At 44.5% G+C, this 23,809-nt stretch overlaps 1 protein-coding gene across 1 annotated transcript in view; it reads left to right on the top strand.

Annotated features, from left to right (window-relative positions):
• The window catches only part of RFC3 (replication factor C subunit 3), an 81,652-nt gene extending 60,953 nt beyond the window's left edge, over positions 1 to 20,699 (top strand). Inside the window, exons 6-9 of the mRNA XM_086935116.1 lie at positions 3,404 to 3,540; positions 3,618 to 3,716; positions 9,108 to 9,177; positions 20,321 to 20,699. Of these exons, the coding sequence (XP_086791242.1) occupies positions 3,404 to 3,540; positions 3,618 to 3,716; positions 9,108 to 9,177; positions 20,321 to 20,512 (498 nt within the window). The 3' untranslated portion in view covers positions 20,513 to 20,699. The remainder of the gene's footprint in view (positions 1 to 3,403; positions 3,541 to 3,617; positions 3,717 to 9,107; positions 9,178 to 20,320) is intronic.
• Positions 20,700 to 23,809: the final 3,110 nt, after the last annotated feature.

Genomic DNA, 23,809 nt, shown 5'->3' with positions numbered 1-23,809 from the left:
CGGGCAAGGGGGTTCAACGCAAATCCCGCAGCACTCAGGCGCTCTTGGAAATGCACACACCTCTCATGTACGCCTTAAAGCCCTCCCAAAGCACTGCCTCAATCCACTGACCCTGTGTTTAAAATGAAATATTCCTCAATTGCCTCCTGGATTTCTTGTCAAAACAGCTCATCCTCTAATGCGCGATTGGGAAAACGTCATTGTCTCTCGAAGCCCTTGGGGCGGGGGACCCTCAATGATAAAACTGGGGAGTGATCAGAGTAGGTCCAGGGGAGAGTACAAATTCCTTGGAACCAATGGGATATCTCCGGGGTCGTGAGCCAGTAATCAATCCTTGTCCATGTGTTGTGTGGGCTCTTGTAATGAGTGTAGGTGGTGTTACCAGGATCCCGTGGGCGGCCCAGGTCTAGCAGTGAAAACTGGTCGCACAAGGCCTCTAAGGCTCTACGTGCTCGAGGCTTGGGGTCTGGGTTGTCGAGGTGCTTTCCACTGTTCGGTTGAGGGTAATGTTCAAGTCTACCCCCCCCCCCCCCCAAATACCAGTGGCATGGGGCCCAAATACATCAGTTTAGAGAGTAATGAATAATAAAAGTCAGGGTAGTCTGCATTTGGGCCATAAATGCATATCGGTGCTACCCTGTGACCCATAAGTATACCCACCAGAATCACAAACTGGCCACCTTCAACGTATGTTAGAGTGGCATTTAAAGGGGATGCGCTTGTGTACAAGGATGGCCACGCCTCTGGCATAATTGCTGTAATTCGCAAAGTACCTATTCGTGCCCCAACTTGCGGCGAAACGGGAAGGATCGCTGGTGAGAAGATGAGTCTCTTGTAAGAAAGCTATATCGACCCAGTGTCTGAGCAAATAATGAACTACCTGCCTCCGCCTACGCGTGTTATTTAAGCCCCGCACATTCCACGTGGCAAAGGTGACGCTCGAAGGGCCGGAATTAAAACCTATCAGTGCCATGTAACTGTCAGGTGGCGCGAGTCAGTGAACAGAAATCGTGCATATCTGCTAAATATATCTATGTACATGTCAACTTTTGTTACAATGCAAAGCAACAAAAACCAAAGCCCTCCCACCCAGCCTTCCCGCCCATCCGGAGAGGCAATACCAAGTGTAATAAACTACCACATAGTACCAATAATAACATCAGCATAATGAAAAACCGGCATCTTGGGTACATTTTGTCCCCGCAACAAATATCAGTGGGTGAACACCAAACAGGGGGCGATTACTCTTCCATGGCTAAGTGACGCAAGTAATATAATGAAGTATGTGAACCATTTCCCAATGTTAACAGCAGAATCTTATATGTGCAGCCTATCCATGCAGTAAAACCGATACGGACCATCAACCATGTCCAGAACCCGAAAATAGATCCATACTGGTGTCCGAACCGCTGTGCGGGGGTGAAAGCTTGTCCTTGTCCGAGGAGGGCTTGGAGTTAACTTTATAAGTGTGGCAGAATTATTGTACTGCTGTAGGATTTTCAAAACCACGGGCACGGCCGTTGACCTCCACTCGTAATTTTACTGGGTAGAGCATGCCATACTTCAGGCCCATGTTCCTGAGTGTTGCCTTGACTCCAGTGTATTTCCTCCTAGCATCCTGGACCATAGCTGCAAAGTCAGGGTACAATGAAATTTTGGAGCCCTGCCATATCGTTTCACCCCTTTCACGCGCTAGCCCAATGCAGTGTCCCCGTCTCTATAGTTTATCACTCTGGTGATGATTGGTTTAGGAGGGCAACCAGGATTGGGCCTAGGGCCGAGCGATCTGTGAGCATGTTCCACCACAAAGCCTGTTGTAAACGCTTCCCTCCCAAACAGGTCAGTTAGAATAGTCTCCAGCAAGGTATCCATTCGACCAGCAGCTGTAGACTCGGGCACTCCCAGTAAGCGAACGTTATTGCGCCGGCAGCGCGCTTCTAAATCTTCACTCTTGCCCGCGACCTCCTTAAGAATACGTTCCATACGATCAAGTCTCTTCAAGGATTGTGCCATCCCATCTTCCAGGTCCGAAGTGAGGGATTCCACCACATCCAGGCGCCTGACATGCACCTTAATCTTGGAACCCAATTCCGCCATATGTTTGTCTAGAGTGTCAAATCGGACATCCAGAGCTTTAAATCCCGCCCTCATTTTCTGCAGTAATGGACCCAATTGTGGAACGTTGTCGGCTGTGGTGGCGGAGGACTGACCACCCTCTGCCATATCGGAAGGGGGGTCATTGGCGATCTCAGAGACTTTTTCAAATGGAAGTAGATGCTGTTTGTGGTCCTTGCCGCAACAGCGCTGGAAAGCACGTGGAGGGAGTGGACTTTCCGGCCCTACGCCTGAGGCCTTGGAATCCAGAGGCCGGTTGTCAACGAAACTGGTTGCGGCCAGGAAGGCCTGCCTGAAACTGCGGGGATGCTCAACTGTGGGACCCGTCCGGTCCGCCTGCGGTGAGTGTTGTGCTTTCGGTCAGATGCAGAGGCCCATTCACATGAGGGTGCAGCTGGAGCGGCCGCGATTCAACAGCGGGAGCGAGGACCGCGTCCCCTACAGCGAGGGGGCAAAGCATATGTCAGAGGTCCACATCAGGGAGCGCAAGCAGGCCCTTTCCCTGCACACGCAAGCAGGCCCTTTCTCTGCACGCGAAGATCAGAATGATTTTGTGCGCGTCCCGCACCCGCCCCGCGGGAGGCCAAACGGACTCCCACACCACGGGGCACACCAAACCCAGCGGAACTCCGTGTCTAACCAGGGGCGGCCCGCGACTTACCACACCGCCGAGATCAGTCCTCCACGCCCCTTACACACTCCGCCGCAGACGATGGTTCTACGGCCGTCCCCTCACCGCCATCTTGCGGCTCGGTCCTCCGGCAGATGAAGTTACCGATTCCACCCTCTGCAGCCTATGGGATACACTAGACAACCACAACCGCCACCCAGGTCGTTCCGCTGCATGATTAAGGCTGTGCATGGATTTCAGGCTGCCAGGAGACATGGGGAAAGGCCGCTATGCCACATCAGCCGGGAGAGCGCTACGGCTGAGCGGCCATTTCGGTCTCCGGTGAAGCCACGCCCATGAACCCAATTTATAAAAGTATTTTCAAAGAGGTGGTGGATATAGCAATCAATAACTGAGTTGAGCAGAATAAAGGACAGTAATGGACGAAAGATGGCACAGAGTATGTAACGATACAGCTTAGATCCATGTACGATACTTCTCGGCCAAAAAGCTGCATTCCATACTTCTGTTCTATATTAACACATGGAAGTAAGTAAAGTGTCTGCATTTCCTATATTGAAAAGCTAATCATTCTATGACTGTCTATATTTAAGTGTTCATGTGTGATAGATTTCGGGCTATATATATTTAAGGTTTGTATTGGCCCTTTTCTTACAGATATGCCAGGTATTGTCCAGTGTATGTAAAAAAGAGGGTCTGATTCTGCCTCAAGATCTTGCTCGTCGCCTTGCTGAAAAATCTGGCAGAAACCTTCGAAAAGCATTACTGATGTGTGAAGCCTGCAGAGTGCAACAGTAAGTGCAGAAATAATGCAGTTCTGATAGTTGACTGTGGCCTGCTTGTATTTTAATCTACATCTCATCCTACGTAGGTATCCATTTTCATCTGATCAAGACATCCCAGAAACAGACTGGGAAGTATATCTGAGAGAAACTGCTAATGCTATAGTAAGCCAACAGTCTCCACAAAGGTAGGTGCAGTTAATAATATATGTTTCACTCTCTTGGGTTTTCTTTATTGATATTTCCTGCATGACAAGTTGGTGACTTGAATGAAAAACCATGAATTGTTGCTGGTGACATCGTTGGGTGGGAACATTTATTTTGTATGAGAACTACTCGCCTATACTTTGAGTTGAAAGTACCTTATTTGGATTCTTAAAGTGACTCTGTGATTTAAGGCCCTATGCTACAGGATGTATGACAGATCCATTAAGCTGGGATTTCAAGTACATGTAGAAAAATTGTAAGCATTAACATATGTCAACTTGTTACCAAATTGTATTGTTTATTACCTTTGTTTTGAGTTATGATATAGCTGTACTTTAACTGTCTTAGGAAATTAATACGGTCACGGGGTTCAGTAACACTTTAGGTATTTTAATCATGGGAATGAGTTGTGTGGTTTAAAGTAAACAAATATTTTTTTTATATTCCGGGTTTGTGCCTTTTGACTGTCATTTCCCTTAAATATTCAAGTCTGCTAAGACAAAAAAGGCAGATTGGTCAAATACTCCATTTTAGAAAAAATCTACATTTAAAAACAAATTAGCACTTACCTCCAGCCTGGAAGTCTGCGTACCTGCAAGATGGACAGCATATCATGTAGATTGTGTCTACAGTTGATTACAGTTTCGGAGAGTATCCACCCAATTGTTGAGGATTCTGTGTTCCAGGCATCATACAACTGTTCTTTCCTACAGCTGTTCCCAAAGCCCTGGTATCACTTGCCCTCTGAATTCTTCTTAGATGAGCTAGAAAACTGACAGCCGAACACCTTTTACTCGAAAGAGGACACACCAGCGTTAGTCCAAATTAGCAACTTAAAACTAGAGTAGATTTTCTTTTACCACCTGAATTAATGTCACCACATATCAAGTGGTAGTGGTGGATGATAAAAGGGATTGGTTCTGCCTGGTGAACTCGTGGATGCTTACTTCAATTTTTCCATAATAGGAATATGAAAGTTGATATTTGGATGAATATCATTACCAATAGAAGTCTTATGCTCTTTAAAACAATGTCTATCTACTCTGGCAATAGTTACACAATCAGGGCTTAATTTATTCTCAACTCTTTGACTAAATTCATTAAGGCCCAACTTTTTTTCAAGCTCCTTGAGTCTACAGTTAGTGATGGATACTATTTTCAAACCTCAGTTTTCTTGTTCAAAGGTAAATTCAACTGAAACTTCCCCAAAGCCTACAATTGAAGGTAGCAGTTCAGGTTCCAACTTGGTAATGGTTTTTCTGTCACACCACTGAGTAAAGTTTAGTCATTAGGTCAACTTTACCTCATTCCTATTTGGGTATCCTATGCCTGTTTTGTTGTTTCAGCAAGTAGATCATGTTGAACTCTGTTACTTGCTCTGAATGACCAAGATACAGATCGGAAACCTACCTCAATCCACTGGTCCTTGGGAGGAGCAGATCCTCTTCCTACAAGATCTTCAGTCAGCTGTGCCTTAATTGACGCGAAGTTCCAGTGTACACTAAGATCACTCTTTTGCAGAATTGATCTGCTTTGTCCCTTTTATTAAGGTTATTCTCCTGTTAGTTGAGAAGGTGTACATGTGTACAGATATGAAAACTGCTTGTTTTTCTTAGTAAAGAAAACATACTTACATACACCTACATATAACTTGTAGGTTGGAGGGTCTTGCATCCCTAAACGTTAGTGTAATTATTACTGATCTATAAATGCAGCAGATTAAGGAATAGGCAGTGTGCATATGTTTGACCCTGTGAAGGAATTTACACATGAGCGTGATAGTACAAACATTTATAATAAATAGTAACCAGTGACAGTAACCTACTCTGCTATAAGACATATTGCTTTTTGTCTGTTAAATCCACTTTTCGAAACTGTAAATGTTGGGCAGTTTCTGGCTCTGTCGTGCAGGTCTCAGTCAGCCATCAAAATAAGATATATTTTTCCATTCTCTTCAAGCTGCTTCTAGGTTTTAGAAAGTGTTTGGTGGTAGTTGCAGTTTACCAAAGAACTTCACATACATAAGGGGATTGTTACTTGGTGCAAGTGACTGCAGACAAGTCTACTGCTAGATAGTTGATAGATTCATTTTGATGTTCTGATGGGGCTATTGTGAAAAAAGTGTTACACAAGAAAGTGGATTTTTATCTCAAAAATGGCTTCGACTTAGGGTTTGCTGTGCTAAAATCACTATCTTCCCAGCTTTCAGGAACAAGCAGAGCTGAATTTGCAAAAAAAATGTTTTACTACAATTTCAGCATTGTTCTATGAGGTAGCCCATTTTTCCTAACTTTTGTGCTTTCAACGTACTTCTAATTTGTGAAGTCCATAGGCGATCGTGGAAAGCTATATATTTCTGAAAAATTGACAAAATTCTTTTTTATGAAGAGGTAATTTTTGTCGATCCCTCATTGCTTCATTAAAGAAAATAACTGTTGAAATAAAAACAATATTGAAGATAAGTAGAGCAAAAAAACGGCCTTTTGGGACAACCTTATATGTCTAACTTATTGTTTCTACCGTCGATTTACAAAAGCAATATACTATTGCATCTGCTAGATCCTTCTGGTCCCTGGGGTATTTAGGGTTTATAGCCAAAAATATGAGGTAACCAGAGCCACCAACTGAGCTGCACCTTCACCTTACAGTGGTTTTTCATTGTGTACCGAATATAGAGCAGTACATGTGGTAAAAATAGAGTAAAAAATAGTTATGGAGGAAACCTATGTAGTTCTGAAATTTCCACCAGATACTGAGGTTAGGAGCAAAGTTTTTAATTTTGTAAATCTGAATTAGTTATGGGTACCCCCTGGTAGTATGTGATTCAGAGACTATGCTGCTAATGTCTTTTTCTTGCACATTGACTGGCATTTGCAAGGCACAAATGCAGAGAAATCCAATTCATAATAAATGTTCTAACATTTGTATTTTTTTTTAAAATAAATTCCGAAACCCTTGCAAACTGTGCCTAAAGCACACATTTTTCTCACGTTTCTGTGATTGCAAGTTCTGGAATCTGTGAGGTGCCATAGATTTCCTACCACCCAGTGGTTCCCCTAAGTCTGTGAATAAAAGTGGCGCCTCTTGTTTGGGTGGGTGTAGTGCCAGAGACTGGTTAAAACCCAAAATGCAACATTGGCAGATAGTATTAATTGAGCCAGAAACCAAACCTTTTCTGCAATGTTGGTGGCTGCGGTATTTGGGCTTCCCTCCGCTAGCACCAAGAAATATCTACCAAACGTGCACATTTCTAAAAACTAGGCTCTCAAGGGAGTCCAGGGTGGCTCTCACCATGTGTTTTTTTTGTTTCTTTCATTTTTATCCAACAGCTCTTTGAAACCTTAAACATGGTCTAAAACGCACATTTCCTAATATTTCGGTTGATAGAAAGTTCTGGATTCTGCAAGGAGAAACAATTTTTCCTACCACCCAGCATTCCCTCAAGTCTCCCAATAAAAATGGTGCCTTGCTTTTGTGGCTGGGTCTAGTGTCCACAACAGGAAAGGGGTCCAAACACAACACTGAAACATCAACATTTCCTATCTAAAAACAATCTGATTTAGTAATTGCGTTAACTGCAATAACTGGGCCCGGGCTCAATGTCCACCCAGAGAAATATCTAGCTGACCTAGGCATTTCTGAAAACTAGACCTAAAAGCGAGTCCTGGGTGATATATTACATGTGGATTCCTTGAAGTTTTCTTACCCATTAGCCCTTGCAACCCTCAAACATTGGCTAAAAACACATGCTTTCCTCACTGTGTGAGAAAGTTCTGGAACCTGACATGAGAAACATATTTCCGACTACCCAGTGCGTCCCCCCACCCCTCCACCCCAATGTCTCCCGGTACAAGCAATACCTCACTTGTGTTGAGTGGTCTAGTTCCTGTCACTGGAAAGGGCCCAAAACACAATGAGCAGACATCAACATTTCCTGACCAAAAAAGATTTCCAGTTTTACCAGTATTTGGTGGTATTTGGGCTAGGCTTGGCGGCGCCCAGAGAAACCTACCAAACCCAGACATTTCTGAAAACTTGACACCAGGGGGAGTCCAGGGTGGTGTGCTGTGTGTGGATCCCACTAACGTTTTCCTACCCACAATGCCCTGCAAACCTTTAACTTTGCCTAAAGCTGTGCAATTTTCTTGCATTTCTTTGATGTAAAGCGTAAAGAATTGGCAGGAATCCACAAAATTCCTACCACTCAACGTTCCTTACGAGGAAACTCCTATTGACCATGGTTTGATCTGTTCCTTTTGAAGGCACTAGGCTCAACAACACAAGTGGGGTAGTGTTTATCAGTACAAGTGGGGTGGAACGCTGATTGGTAGGAATGTTATGGTTACCTGCCAATTTGGAAGCTTATGTCCCAGAAATGTAGATACAATGTAAGGCACAGTTAGAGGTTTGCAGGGCATGCTGGAAAATAAAACCTAATGGAAACATAATGCGAAGCACACCACCCTGGACTACGCAGGGTGTCTAATTTTCAGAAATGGCTTGGTTTGTATCCCTGAATGGCAGCTGACCCATACCTGAAAAGTGTAGCCTTTCAGCATGGGAAGTGATATAATATTGGAATGTAGTCTCTCTCTGCTGGCCCATATGTCAAATCTGAAATACACATTAGTGATAGATTCCTTACCTTAGAATTACCACCAGGCGTCAGACCGGATCCGGAAAGTTTTTTCGTCAGCAGTACCTCCGCTGGTCGGAAGGTGGCGCGATCGGCTCCGCGTCCATTGTTGGTGTCATGTCGGTGGAATGGCATCGCAGCAGCTGCTTAGACACCTGGGGGTAATTCTAAGGTAAGGAATCTATAACTAATGTTTCTTACAGATATATTCGTTACCGAAGGTAAGTAACTTGTTCAACAATTCCCAAAATAATCAATTTCCTCTCTTGCCATACAGATTGTGATGCATTAGTTCACAGGGGATTAGAAAGACAGTCTTGTGGGGATGTGGTTGGGGCTGGAGGTAATTATGAGCCTGACCCCGCTCTCCCCATTTTCAGTGAAATTATTTCAGCTCACCATCCACGTGGATCATTATTTCATAAGAAAAAAAAAACTTCCTCAGCAACCCAACCTTAAAGTTTAAAAGAACCCCTCTATTGCGAGTACCAGAGGTTCATTTTAAGCCATCCTCAAAGTTGGCCGAAGGCCGACAGATGCACTGAAGAGGGAGTGTGGGCATCAGTTGGAGGTCCATGCTCGCACTTAAAAGGTTAAGATAACTTTGATTGTAAAATGTTTGGATGACTGGTTTGCAAGTCTGTGATAGATCTCGAAGGAGTTACTCGTGAAATGTTGGTTTCAAAGACACATAGATCTTAATGAAGTCTTTTGTGTATTTCTTTCTTCCTCCAAGGCTTCTTGAAGTGCGTGGACGGCTTTATGAACTTCTTACTCACTGCATTCCTCCTGAAATTATAATGAAGGTAATTTGCAATAGTACTATACAAGTATTAGAATTTCTCTGTATACATGGTAAAGGGGAGACCTTTTGTGTAATCTGGTTAACAATTAAGATCGTTAGTGGTGCCAAGAGATACCTGATATACATTTGTAATAATGAAGTTTGGGCGAAATTTGCGAATTCACAATCCGCAAATTTGTGTGAATTTTGCAGGGGTTTTTGCGTGCTCGCGGGCCACTTGCATGGCAAAGTTACCCATGCGGTCGTGTATGGGCACAGCACCCTCTGGTTCACCCCTGCCACCCTCTGGTTCACCCCTGCCACCCTCTGGTTCACCCCTGCCACCCTCTGGTTCACCCCTGCCACCCTCTACCGAGACCTTTTGTGACGCAGCAGCTGCACAAAAGATGTGCCATGGTGCTGGGTGTTAACAACATGACGCATCTGCGAGATGAGTCACTTTGTAAAGCCCTGCGCCATCAGGAGGCGTTCCGGCACAGGGGAGGGCGTTACTGCGCAGGAACGCCTCCTAAAAGTGGCTGAGTGAAATCTACAAGATTTCACTCAGTCACTTTTTGGCCAATGCTGCGTCAAAACCCTACACCTGCTTGAAGCAGGCGCAAGGCTTGATGCAGCATTGGGGAGATAGGGCCCCCCAGAGCATTGCTGGAGCTGCGTCGCAAGCGCGACGCAGCTCCAGCAATGCGCTGCTTTTACGGCACAGATGCGTGACGCATCTGTGCCATTTTTGCCACATGGTGCACCGCATTTACAATGCCATGGGTGGCGGAGCTGCGGCGCACAATAACTGGCGCATCCCTGGGGATGTGCCAGTTATTGTAAATCTGCCCCTATACATTTAGCCAACGAGGGAGCACTTACTGATTAGACAGTAGAAAGTACTCCAGTTGAGTAGAGGTATTGCACAAAAAGGTGGCATCTTCGTGGACAAACACGCAGGGCGGTATTCATTCTGCCCCCTGTTAGACTCGTTTTTTGTGCCCTTCTGCCCTTTGTTAGACTGCGTTTTGTGCCTTTCTGCCCTCTGCATCACTACATCATCACTCAGCGCTACCCCAGCATCACTCAGCACCACCACAGCACCACTCAGTGCCACCACAGCACCACTCAGTGCCACCACAGCACCACTCAGTGCCACCACAGCACCACTCAGTGCCACCACAGCACCGCTCAGTGCCACCACAGCACTGCTCAGCGCCACCACAGCACCGCTCAGCGCCACCACAGCACCGCTCAGCGCCACCACAGCACCGCTCAGCGCCACCACAGCACCGCTCAGCGCCACCACAGCACCGCTCAGCGCCACCACAGCACCGCTCAGTGCCACCACAGCACCGCTCAGTGCCACCACAGCACCGCTCAGCGCCACCACAGCACCGCTCAGCGCCACCACAGCACCGCTCAGCGCCACCACAGCACCGCTCAGCGCCACCACAGCATCGCTCAGCGCCACCACAGCACCGCTCAGCGCCACCACATTATCACTCAGCACCGCCACTGCACCACTCAGCACCACTCCAGCATCAGTCTGCGCAACCATTCAACAACAACTGGTTCAAATATGTTCTCTCAATGTTTCAAACTTTATTACAAATGTCACAAAAAGATGTTAATATTTCACTTCTGTTCTTGGATTTTCGTCACAATAAAATACACTGAACATAATCTTCACAAAAGTTATTTACAAAAGTTTAAGCTATTGCCATTAGAAATTAAAATCACTTTTATTTAAGTATTAATTATTTAAAAAAATTAAAAGCCATTGTAATTTGTAATATCAATACAGCTAAGTCACGTAAATACAAAACATGTTGCATTACAAATGCTATAGGTGTCACATTTGCGAAAGTTATAACTATTGGCATTGTAAATGACAAAGCTATTAATTTAGCTATTTTCAAAACCAACACGTAAATAAAAAAAATTGTCATTTACAAGACCAATAGCTCAAACTTTCCTAATGCGAGACCTATTGCATTGCAAATGCTAGTTTTTATATCTGTGAGTGCTTCCTGTTGAGGTTTAATTTTTGTGACAGGCGCCTCATTGCCTACTTGTAACTATTCTCTGACCCTGCTTCAAGGGTCAGAACAGGGTCAGAGAATAGTTGCAAGTAGGCAACGAGGCGCCAGGAAGAACTTACAGGCTTACAGCAGCAGGTGCCCAAGTTGAAGTTAATTTCTTTGTAACCCTTTTGTAAAAGGTAACAAAAAATTTGCTTCAACTTTTGCACCTGCTGCTGTAACCCTGTAAGTGCTTGGCGAAATCGCGAAAAATTCCGCGAGCGGAACTAATTTTCAGCCCATGCTTAGTAATAACTTGGACAATGTGTGTCTGCCAAAAAATACCCTGTAGTGCTGAAAATGACAGGTTTTACTGTATCAATAAAAGTGATAAAACAAGCACAATTGCAGAAACTAGAGCGATTTAAGTGTACCTGCTAGCGTTCGCACTGATGACCCTAGTGTTGCTCAAGGAATTGTGCAGTGGTTACTTTTGTCCAAAGAGTTGCCTTACTGGGTCTGATCTGAGGACACTGCCTCTGCCCTAAAAACTCAGCAGTGTGTCTCTCCACCACCACCACCAATGCCCCCCACCACACACACACACACACACACACACACACACACACACACACACACACACACACACACAGTGCTGCTGTCTAGTAACAGTTTTGCTCCTTGTTTTTTTTGCCCTCATTTCCGGTCACATATTGCCAGTTCCTTGATCACTGCTTCACTGTTTTGCCGTCTGCCTCTCAGTACGTCTAGGTCATGGACATGCATCTTTGATTGATATGAAAAGGGGTGAGCATACTCCTTGTTTGAGCTTCCCAAAATGTAATTTAATTCAAGATGGATTTGAAAGAAATTAGTGCTCAAGTCCGTTGAATTAATAACTTGGAGTTAATTTAGTAGAACAAATCTATTGTCTTGAAATTGAATCAACCTATAAAAACAAGTCCTGCATATAGATATCCTCGCTTTCGTTGGTAAAATTGCCCCTCGTCTTTTGTTTGATAATTTTGATATGCCTTCTCAAAACTGGACTGCAGTGATTAGGTGAAGAAAAGAGGGCACAGAAGGGTCACAGGATTGATAGGGAGCTTTAAAACAGTCCGAAAAGTCAAGCAGGAAGGTTTTTAGTGGTGATCAGATGGGGCAAGGTGATGGGAACTAAGTACAGCAATTGATTTGTCATTAAGATGAGGCTAGGATAATTAAGGACAGAGAGCGGGAAACGCATGTTAAGGCAGGGAGAATAGTGGATTATGGTTACAGGAATAACATGTGCACCCTGTTTTGGCTGAGTTTGCAAGCATTTGTGCCCGAATTACCCAGCTATGTGACTTGGAGCGTAGTTGTGTCCAGAATCGATTGTTGAAGTAGGTAGGAATATGGCTACAGCTTAAGGGAATGCTGTTGATGTTGTCACATGTAGCCAACTATATAGCATATAATAGCATTGAGCGCATGATGGTACCATGCGCTTTGGGAGCTCTGGTGTAGATTCTGGAAATTGTCATGGATTGGAATGGGGTAGTGTAGTTTTATAAGGTGTATCTGTTGCGTGTTGAGCACTCGTATGGGAGAAAAGCATATAGAAGTAAAGAGGCCATCACATCTTACAATTATAGATGCACTGACCAAATAGTAATCCTATACTTATGATCAATGCATCACTAAATATTAATTAAGTTAAGTGTATGCTACTCACACTTACACATGTATAATAGTAGATGATGGCCTTTCAGTGTCTCAATGAACTCTCCTCCTGACGAGTGTGCACCTTTTGAGGACATGATGTGCAGGTATGGTTTGCAACAGTGAGCAGGCTGTGGGTGAACGTAGACTGTTCCCCCCTCCCCCCCCCTCCCAAGGTGAGTAGTGAGTGGGAGCTTTGAGAAGCTCTAGGAGAGAGGGAGGCACTCGTGGGAAGAGGATACATGTTGCATTGCTGAAAAGGAAGGAGGGAGAATGATAATAGCAATGGTAATATCTTTCCCATTACCTGCTCAGACCATTTTTTGATAGATTGAAAGTGTCTTTGTTTTGTGATATCCCTTTCTTATTCATTCACAAATGGCACCAATCGCTGATAAAATCAAACAACCGAGCGTTGGCATCAACAAATTAACCGATGGTCCCGAATAATTACTCCTTTGCTAGGGATGATTTTCCCTCCAGGTCCTTTAGGGATAATACAACTGGTGACATCTCTGTACTTGAAGCTAACCTTAAATATACTGATTCACTGACAGATAGTGGCCCTACCTGGCTATTGAAATCACTCCCCATTCTCTCCTCCTCCTCTTCTGTGAGCCACTGCGACAATATTTCCACCAGGAACAGACCATTTGAATGCTCCCCTATATGGAAGAAAAAAATCTCCCAATCTTCGAAATGTCCAATCTTTGACTTCTCACCAACCTTTCTGTGTTGGCCAAAATATTAGGAATGCCAGTCAGTCGGCTTGCATCTCCTCATGGAATAGAGACTTCAGCACTTTTATAACAGATTTCTCAATTTTTAGGTTGAGCATTCAAGACGTCTTGTATATACTTTAGTATATACTTGTATGTTTATGTACTTTGTGGGCTCTGGAGATCAGCCCTAGGACTTCTGCTTCCGCTTAGGGACTTTTTTTCTGTTCAACTGACTCTATTTAACTGTCCTGATTTATTACGTATGTGTAAACTATTCCATTTGTTATGAAATAATAAAAATGGTTATATTTTTTCTAAAATTGGTTGTGGCTTTATAGCATAATCTGTATGTCTAGGTAAGCTTCAGTTAACTAGAGATAATTTTGGGACTCTGGTTTTGGGCCTTTGTCATTTTTAAATCTAGGCAGTAGCTTTCTTTGCTTGGTTGTTTGTACTTCAGTCCCCTGCGCTATCTGCCTAGCATTCGTTTTCAGGGGCCCCCCTTTGGATTGGAGGTCAGTAAAATAGCAGAATTGCTTTCTGCTAAGGAACTTTCTTTTTTTACATTTTTCTGGCAACTGCCTCTATTTAACTTTCTTGATAGAAAACGACCCGCAGAGGTCAGTAAAATTCCAGAATCACTTTAGCATTCTCTATATTTCAGTCCATAGAAAGTGTCTTCCACGAGCACCCGTAGACCATATTTTTTTCAAACCTTCTATTTTTAGTGATATGACCACCGAAGGCCCCGATTCTATATAAATAAAAGAGAGCTTTGGACTATACCATTTCCCACTGAAAGGCAATATTTCTCTCCATGTGTTCCCATACCTGGCATATCATGCAGTTTGGTGCTTACTTTCCCTCTATGTTAAAGAACAATGGATGTTTCAGTACCCAGGCTAATGTGCTGCATAGCTAAATACATATAAGGTCCCAAAGGGGAGACCGATTTACATTGCAAATGCTTGTTACTTCTGAGGATTCAGAAAAGGGGGTGGTGATGAACGGAGCGTCTGAATTAAGCAGACCACTCTTACCCAGTCCAAAGATCAGGGCTTGATCCATCACCGTTATTTATCTCACTGCACCATCCCAGCTCAGAACCTGGCTATATGCAAATCAGTCTGTCCCTGGCCCAGTGCATCATGGGAACAGGGCAGACTAAACTACCAAGCCAATTCTTCACCAGAAAGGAGACAAGCTACCGGGGACCGGTTTCTGGCATTTCAGCCGTCTTCGGCCCGGCTTGCTTGAATCCTGATGATGCAGTGAGAAAGGGACTCATGTCTGAGTATACCCTGCCACACCTATAGTGGCCAAAAACGTTTCAGAAAAGGGGGTGGTGATGAACAGAGTGTCTGAATTAAGCAGACCACTCTTACCCAGTCCAAAGATCAGGGCTTGATCCATCACCGTTATTTATCTCACTGCACCATCCCAGCTCAGAACCTGGCTATATGCAAATCAGTCTGTCCCTGGCCCAGTGCAGTAAGAGTGGTCTGCTTAATTCAGACACTCTGTTCATCACCACCCCCTTTTCTGAATCATTTTTGTCCACCATAAGCGTGGAAGGGTATACTCAGATATGAGTCCCTAGCTCATTGCACCATCAGGATTCAAGCAAGCCGGGCCGAAGACGGCTGAAATGCCAGAAACCGGTCCCCGGTAGCTTGTCTCCTTTCTGGTGAAGAATTGGCTTGGTAGTTTAGTCTGCCCTGTTCCCATGATGCACTGGGCCAGGGACAGACTGATTTGCATATAGCCAGGTTCTGAGCTGGGATGGTGCAGTGAGATAAATAACGGTGATGGATCAAGCCCTGATCTTTGGGCTGGGTAAGAGTGGTCTGCTTAATTCAGACACTCTGTTCATCACCACCCCCTTTTCTGAATCATGTTACTTCTGAGGACACTAGGTAATTTATACTTTCTAAACTTTCTGCAGACTTTGACATGTTTTACCACCACCACTACTACTTACTATGAGCTATCTATGGCACTGAATACCTACAGGACTTTGTCATTGACTACACTCATTTTAAAATAGCATGCCTTTCCTTTAAGTATCTGCCCCCTTTATAACTGGTTTTGGACAGGCCTCCCTATTCCTGATCTCTACAGCAAAAGGAAAGCCTTCTTTACGACCCTAAAGTTCTCTTTTTAGGCAGTGCATGCACTTTCTCTTTGAGACATGCTGTATTCACTCTGTGGGCTTATAGCTCACCCATAGGCTTGCTGATTGTTGTCACTCTCCTATTCTTTATTCTCATTTGTTTATGGCATGCATTTGTTGTGCCTCTTTCAGTGCTTATCCCTCCCCGAGAGCAGGGACCAAATACAATATCATTCCACTAGTTACCAATATCGCCTGTGTTTTTCGGGTAGAAAAGGAATTCATAAGATCACACTGGCCCGTTTTCATGTGTCATCATTGCAGCCACATCAGGAGGCAGCACGCCTTTTATCAGCACGGTGCCTGCTTCACGCCCGGCGTGCTTCATATTGCAGCATGGCAGTCGCATGCCTAGCTTTTATCCACACAGCTGAAAGCCTGTACTGTTGATCGGCATGTTGGTTTGTGTAGGAGGAGGGGAGTCTGTAGGTCGCAAGGCTGCAGAAATGGGCCTTTCTTGGGCAGCTTTTAATACCACAAAAGTGACTGGCGAGCCGCAGTACCACTTTTTTTAGCTGGAGATATTCGTTCAGGTCCCCATCTCCTCTTTCCTTGGCTACAGCGGTAAGGGTCGAAAGAAGCCCCCCGGTAGCAGTGCAGTCACCGTCACCCTAGCCAGCAGGCACAACAAAAACCTTTTCCTAAAAATCTATTTTATTTTCTCAGTCAAACAAGCTTTTCTGTGTCTACGTTGGTTTACAGTGTATTTGAAGCTCTCATGACTGCTGACAGGCTGAATCAATCACATGTGAAGCTGACACTGCCCTAGCCCTAACGCCATCCCACTGGAAACCGTCTAGACTGTAATATCCAGATTCTACTAAAGACATGCCTGCTAACATTGTCTCTACCCTGGGACCATGGCCCAGGCTGTCTTTGTCTTACTTTCTTGTACTTAAAGAGCTAGTACACTCTCAACCATTAACTGTAGTCTGAGCGTGCTATAGGCTTCCCACAGCCACCCTCTCCAATGTGTAGCAGCAGACTGGTTTCAGGGACCCCAGACACCACTTGAGAGAATACACTGACTCCATTGCTTGCAATTCATGATATAAGAACCCAATTAGGGGTGAGGCACTGTCATGGAGCACGCTGAACCTCCTGCCGACACGACCGAAAGTGCTCGGCCTCTAGGGCATGCAGGCGAGATATCTACATACAGTCCCCTCCACCCGCACATACACACGGACTGCAGACTGAGAAACTCATTTTGAAATCTCTATCGAGTCTTGTTATGGGCAGACCTGGTTATGCAGTTGGTTTGTGTTCCATTATGCCATTTCCTGTTATGTTACGTTCATGTTGTTTTATACTCTAGATTGTGTTATGTTATTCACGTCATGCCGTATTCATCTCGTGTTATCATATTACGGGATTACTGTATGTCACAGTTTATATTGTGTTTTCTCATGGTACGCTGTGTTATGACATGGATTATGTTATATTATGACATCACTTGTGTTGTGTTATTTATTGTACTGTGCTATGTCATGTGTTATGTTGTTTCATGCTTTGCCTTGTTGTATCATGAGGTGGTTTTAGTATAGTGAACGTTCATCAACCACTTTTTAGTTGTTCTTTGGCTCTGTTGTGATGTTGGCTGGTGTTTTCGCTGTAGCCGAAACTCTCGTTTTCGGGCAAGCTCCAGTGTTTGAGGTGTTTTTACGTCCAGACCAGGCAGTCCATGTTCTCAGTATTTACAAGCATGTCGTAGCAACAGGTTCGTATTTTAGCTTGTGGGTGGACTAACTGAAGGTGCTCTTTCTCATTTCATTTTATCACATTAGACCCCACCTGCTTGGCGAACTACAGGCCTATTTCACTGCTCCCTTTTCCGGTCAAAATCATGGAGAAGTTGGTTACCCAGTCTCTGTCCAGACGCCTGGAAGATAACATCTGTCTGGACGTGGCCCAGTTCGGCTTCCGACCAGCGCATGGCACGGAGTAGACACTGGTGGTCGTGTTGGATAAACTTCATTCGCGAGTCGACACTGGTCGAGCAGCCTTTCTAGTGCTGCTCGACATGTCGGCCGCGTTCAACACGGTCAGCCACTCGACCCTCATCGGGAGACTGGAGGAGGCTGGGGTAACGGGGTTGACACGGGACTGGCTAGTCTCGTACCTTCACAATAGGCAGCAGTTGGTGGCATTGCTGCCTTTTAGATCAGGTGTGCGGAAGGTAGGGCAGGGGGTCCCCCAGGGCTCAGCCATCAGCCCAATACTTTTCAATCTGTATCTTCGCCCCCTAATTCAATTGATAAGTTCCTTTGGTATCTCGGTATTTAATTATGCCGACGATACTCAATTAATTTTTTCTCTGGAAGGTAAAGATGCCGTTTCCTTAGAGACCTTCCACCGCTGCATGACAGCTACAGCGGACTGGCTGTGTTCCAACTCGCTCCAGTTTAATAGGTCTAAAACGGAGGTGCTGTACTGCTCCAACGACCGGGTCCCACGTCCACTGCCAGAGGATTTTTGGCCCTCTTCCTTCTCGGGGGCAGTGACGGCAGCAGAATCTGTCCGCAATTTGGGGGTTATGTTTGGCCCAAATCTACAACTGGACACCTTCGCCAATAAGACCATTGCCACATGTATGTCGTTGCTTCATATGTTACGCAAAGCCCTTCCTATGCTCCCAGTACAGGCCAGACCTGAAGTTGTGCGGGGGATTATTTTAAGCAGGTTGGACTATTGTAACGCTCTACTCCTGGGAGCTCCTAAAATCCTGGTTGGTAAGCTTCAACGTATACAAAACATGGCAGCCATGCTGGCTCTCTCTCGTCCGCGCACTGCCTCCTCCACTTCAGCATTGTTTGATCTCCATTGGCTGCCTGTCCAGCAACGGATTCTTTTTAAGGCATCATGTTTGGTTTTTAAAGCTTTGCATGGACAGGGAACTGTTCTGTTGCAGAATCTTTTTTCCTGGTATGCTGCTCCTCGAACCTTGCGCTCTTCTTCTGCATGCCTGGTAACTGTTCGCAGGTTTCAGAGGTCAAGAATGAGAGGTCGCTCTTTCAGCTTTTCCGCTGCGAGTCTCTGGAACTCTCTTCCGCTTCCTTTGAGGAGCCAAAGCGAATTTCCATCTTTTAAGAGAAATCTGAAAACTTACTCATTTCCAAGAGTAGTGTGATCTCTGTGAGTGTGTGCCAGCTATGTTTTGTCAAAGCGCCAGGATACCCTTTGGGTGATAGCTTTGCGCTATATAAGTTGGCAATACAATACAATACATTATATTGCAAACAAATTCCCAATCAATGAGCATGACAAATAAGCAAATTTTTCCAGCGCTAGAATAGCTCCTTTGGCTGTGTGCCCTGCTGCAAAGATGATACAAATATCCTGTTTTTGCTAGTTTCACCTTCTGACTGCTCCAATCGGTCTCTTCCAGGCGTCTGCGAACACCTGTCCACCACCACCATTTCCACCTAATTTACGGCATTGGGATTGCCAACTGTCTATGTATTGGCACAAATAGCACCTTTACTGTGCGTCATTTAAGTCCATGCTTGTTCCTCTTGTTTGGCTGCTCTGTCTTTGTACTGGCTTCTTTGGTCTAGAGCACTCTGTCTCTCACCCCTACTAACTATTTTCAGAAAAAAGATTGTTGGAAAGTGGGTTATTGGAAGGGGCAAATGTAGGTCTTCCACTGGCAATAAGGCCACTAACACATGATAGGACTCAGCATAGGTCTTAGAAAAGTATTCCTATGCTCAACCCTTGGTAACATGGCTGCGAGCAGTCAGTCTTAACTTCAAAGAACGGTATGGAAAGCATTTTTAAAAACACAATTTCAGTAAATAATCAAGACACAACACACAATAAAAATCTAACTCCAAGTTAGCAAAATAGGACACATTTTTATCTTTAAAATGACACCAAAACAATAAAAATCCAATGTAGAGAACCGGAGATATGAATTTTCAAAGATTTATTAAAATATAGCACGTAGGAGATTATAGCACCATGTTGTGATACCTGATCGCGATAGACTGGGACAAAATCAAAGTTTCAGGCTGGCTCGATGGAGCCCTAAGCGGCTACAGCTCGCGGGAGGTCCTAGCACACCTGAGCGGCTACAGCTTGCTGCAGGTCCTAGCACACCTAGTTAAAGACGTGCCACTGTTCAGACTGGCGCAATATGTGGTCTCCCATGTCATGAAGACATCAACCAGAGCAGCTAGTAAGAAGGGCTCTATCAATCCTTTCGGTGGTTTCCTCCTCTTGCTCTTCCCCTAGCCCTCAGCAGCAAATGGGCTGTCGCAAGGCTAAGTTGGTATAAATAATCAATCCTGTGAAGTCTTTGGGGGTCAATGGGTGCATGATGTCACTTGCTATACCCTTGCCTTTGTTCTAAACCTGCAACTGTGACTGATAATGACAGGTCTCGTGGTTCATAGTTTGGAGTTTTGTAGCCTCAAGCATTGTGAAATCATATATTAAAATGAGTACTCCAAATGTTCAGTTTTGACTTTCCATTTCTATTGGAATAGTGAAAGGGGTATTTCAGTTGGCTGAATTGTTAACATATATTTTCTTTTCCAGGGCCTGTTATCAGAGCTTATGAATAACTGTGATGGGCAGCTGAAAGGAGAGGTTGCTCAGATGGCGGCTTTCTATGAACACCGTTTACAGCTTGGTAGCAAAGCTATATATCACCTTGAAGCCTTTGTGGCTAAGTTTATGTCCATTTATAAGAAATTTATGGAGGATGGATTAGAGGCCATGATGTTCTAATGAAAGCTGTATACAAGCAAATTGAAGTCCCTTACTGAAATACTGGGTTTTCTTATTACATCCATCTGCAGGTGTTGGAATCTGTCAATGTTTCTTCTACATTGTAGAACAGTTTTCTTTGTCATTGCTAAACTGTTTATATATGTTTCCAAAATCTTTGGAATAAAATGTTTTCATACTTTAGAAATGCTTAACTTGTATATAAAAAATGAAATTAGGAGTTCACTGTTTTGTTTGTTTCTTTAACGTAACACCCACTTTTATTGCATTTTTGTACAATGTAACATACTATACTGTCAGGGTGCCACTACAAGCAAATATCTTCATGAATCGAGATTTTCTATGGGTGTGGGTCCGTTCCAGTATTTCTGGCCACAGAGGTTCTGTTGTGGATAAATGTTTAATGCATAAGAAGGGTAGTTCTCAGTTTCGAGTATATCCTGACATGTTTAGAGTGTAAACTCATTTGATGGGTCCTGAATAGGAACTAGCCCGGCTGATGGGGGTGTTAGCCAAGATGCTGGTTTCCGGTCCAGGAAAGACATGGCTGGGCAGTTCGGGTTGGACTGTTCCCATACGGAACCGGGTCAAGACTGATTTGCATATGGCAGACGTTCAACTGGGGTGGGAAGTGAGCTAAAAAACGATGATGTATTTAACCCAGATCTGTGACTGGGGGTGAGTGTCTGAAAAGTTTCAGCGCTTCATCCATCATCTCTTTGTGTTTGCTTGGAAGAATTTGTAAATATAATTGTGTGATTGTCCTTGGTTTGTGTTCTATTGCCTAGGACACACACTACAACTGTTACTAGACGGGTTAAATGTTTTTTGAGGCACTTGTGCAGCGATTTACGGTCCTTACTATAAAATAACCTTGGTGAGGGAGTTTGTTAGTTTCATTTATATATATGTAAAACATTACAGCCAGGATTATGGCCCTGCGCGAAGACCAGTGCGAATAACTTGATATTGGCTGTGCTTTGCAGGCTTCCACTAATTGTTTGAAGATCTTGAGTAAATCTTATCAACATACATTCTAACTGCAGATTCCTCACCTTGGAAACTTCCCAGGTGTCAGACTGGATCCAGAAACTTATGAAGCAATTCCCTTTTTCGTTGGTAGGTTGTGTCGTGCTGCTCCACGTCTGATCGTCATACCCATGATATGACATCAGGCCTTCATATCTCTGCCACCTCTGCACGCTGACATCAGCTTCTTTATGATCTCTGTCTGTGCCATAAGACTTGGAGCCAATAGAAAACAGGAAAGCAGTATGCAGATCTGAAACCTGAGATCTTAGTAGACAGTAAGAGTCACTCCACAGAATGGGGAGGTGGGTGGGTCGGTGCTGTGTCTACGGTTAGATAGTCTACCAGAAAAGGCATTACGGAGGGTTAGTAACTTATTTATAATAAAGGCTTCAAATCAGTTTTCACGTTGTGAATATATACTAAAGCAAAACCTCCCCAGGTGGTGGATCTGCTGATTTGCCCAGACCCGGAAATCTTGCAGGATAGATTGGTGCCTGTCCCACTGGAAAATGTCTAGAACAGACACACCATGCACCAGTGCAGTAACAGCAGCTTTTCTTCTGGTTGAAGAGCAAGTAAACCCTCTGGGGGATGCTTCTTGGCCAGCCCATGCCCGATTTTAATATATGACGTAATCCATTGAGAGATGATCCTCTTCTGTGCCACTGTGCCCTTAGTCTAGCAAAACCTTGACTCAGCCTTCTTAGGTGTGGCAGTTCACCCATCCCTTTTTCTAATCACCTGTTGTGATGCGTTTTCTAAGGAGGCTGATGCACATGTTCCCGCCAACTCCTTCTATGATGATGCAGTGGGACCTTTATCTGGTCCTTACATACCTGCTGGTCACCCCTTTCATCTGATGCACAGCTCTCCCCTCATCTGCCAAGCCATGTCTTGCTATGTTCGGGCTGGACTGTTCCCATGAGGCACAGGGTCAGACTGATTTGCATATGGCCATGTCTAAACTGGGGTGGTGGTGTGAGCTAAAGAATGATGATGGATTAAATCCAGATCAGTTGACTGGGGGTGAGTGTTTGATTTGCTCAAGCACTCCGTCCATCATCCCCTGTGGTATCAACAGGACAGTGGCTTACTCATATGCTTGAGAAAACAACATGGTCTTTAGTAGTTTTCTAAACTGAACATAGGAGGCAGTAGACCTCAATTCCACAGGAAACGAGTTCCAAAATTGTGGGTCCAAGATCGCGAGTCTGAGACCCCCGTGTTTTTTACGTTTGAATGCTGGGGTGGTCAGTAAGTTAAGGTGAGAGGAGTGAGGCTCCCGGGAAGGGATGTAACGTTGAATCCTAGAGGAGATAAATGCTGGGCCTGTGCTAGCCAGGGCTTTAAAAATAGTGCAGCCCAGTTCGAAGGCACAGAGCGTAGCCACCTGAAGCCAATGAAGACTCTTCATCAGGGGCCTCACGTGATGGTGTCTAGGTTGATGATGGATTAGCCTGGCTGCTTGGTTCTGTACCAGCTGCAGGCAGTGTAGTTGATATGCTGGGATGCCAGCATAAAATGAGTTGCATAATCAATTTGTGAGATTACCAAGGCCAAAGTGACCAGGGTCAAGAATCTACTGATAATTCGGATTCTGCGTAGATGGAAAAAACAAGCAGAGACCACTGAGCCGATTTTGGCTTTCATGGACAGAACTTTGCTAATAATGATTCCTAAGCTCTTGACTGAGCTTGCTCGGCGTGGAGGACTGCCCAAAGATGGGGTCCAAAAATTGGAGTTCCATGGGCTAGCAGTTCCTCCAGTGAGAATCAACTCAGTTTTATCAGGGTTTAGTTTCAGTTGATTTGCGTACATCCATTCGCTGATAAAGCTCATGATAGATTGAAAATTAAGCACTGAGGAGGTGGAAGAATCGATGTTGAATACCAGCTGGAGGTCATCTGCGTAATTAAAGGTTTCGACCATTCTTGTACACAGAGACCAAATTAAAGGTAGCAAATACAAATTAAAATGAAGGAGCTAGAGGGAAGAGCCCTGAGGAACTCCACAAGTCGATATTATTTTTTGGGTGGAGAAGTTGGCATGGGGACTGTTTGAGATCTATTACTGAGAATTGAGGAAATCCACTGCAAAGCCAGGTCATGAATCTTGGCATTGCTGACACGGTGTAGTGTAATTCCTATATCCCTGATAGGCTCTGCGCATTGGAATAATATACACTATAGTTGGGACATAGGACTGAGGTCAGTATGCCTCTATCGAGTACATTAAACTTAATTACTTGTGTGTGCCAGCTAACTC

Source organism: Lissotriton vulgaris, chromosome 8 (assembly GCF_964263255.1).
Source record: "Lissotriton vulgaris chromosome 8, aLisVul1.2, whole genome shotgun sequence".
Classification (NCBI taxonomy): Eukaryota; Metazoa; Chordata; class Amphibia; order Caudata; family Salamandridae; genus Lissotriton; species Lissotriton vulgaris.
This window is presented reverse-complemented; position numbering and strand designations above follow the sequence as displayed.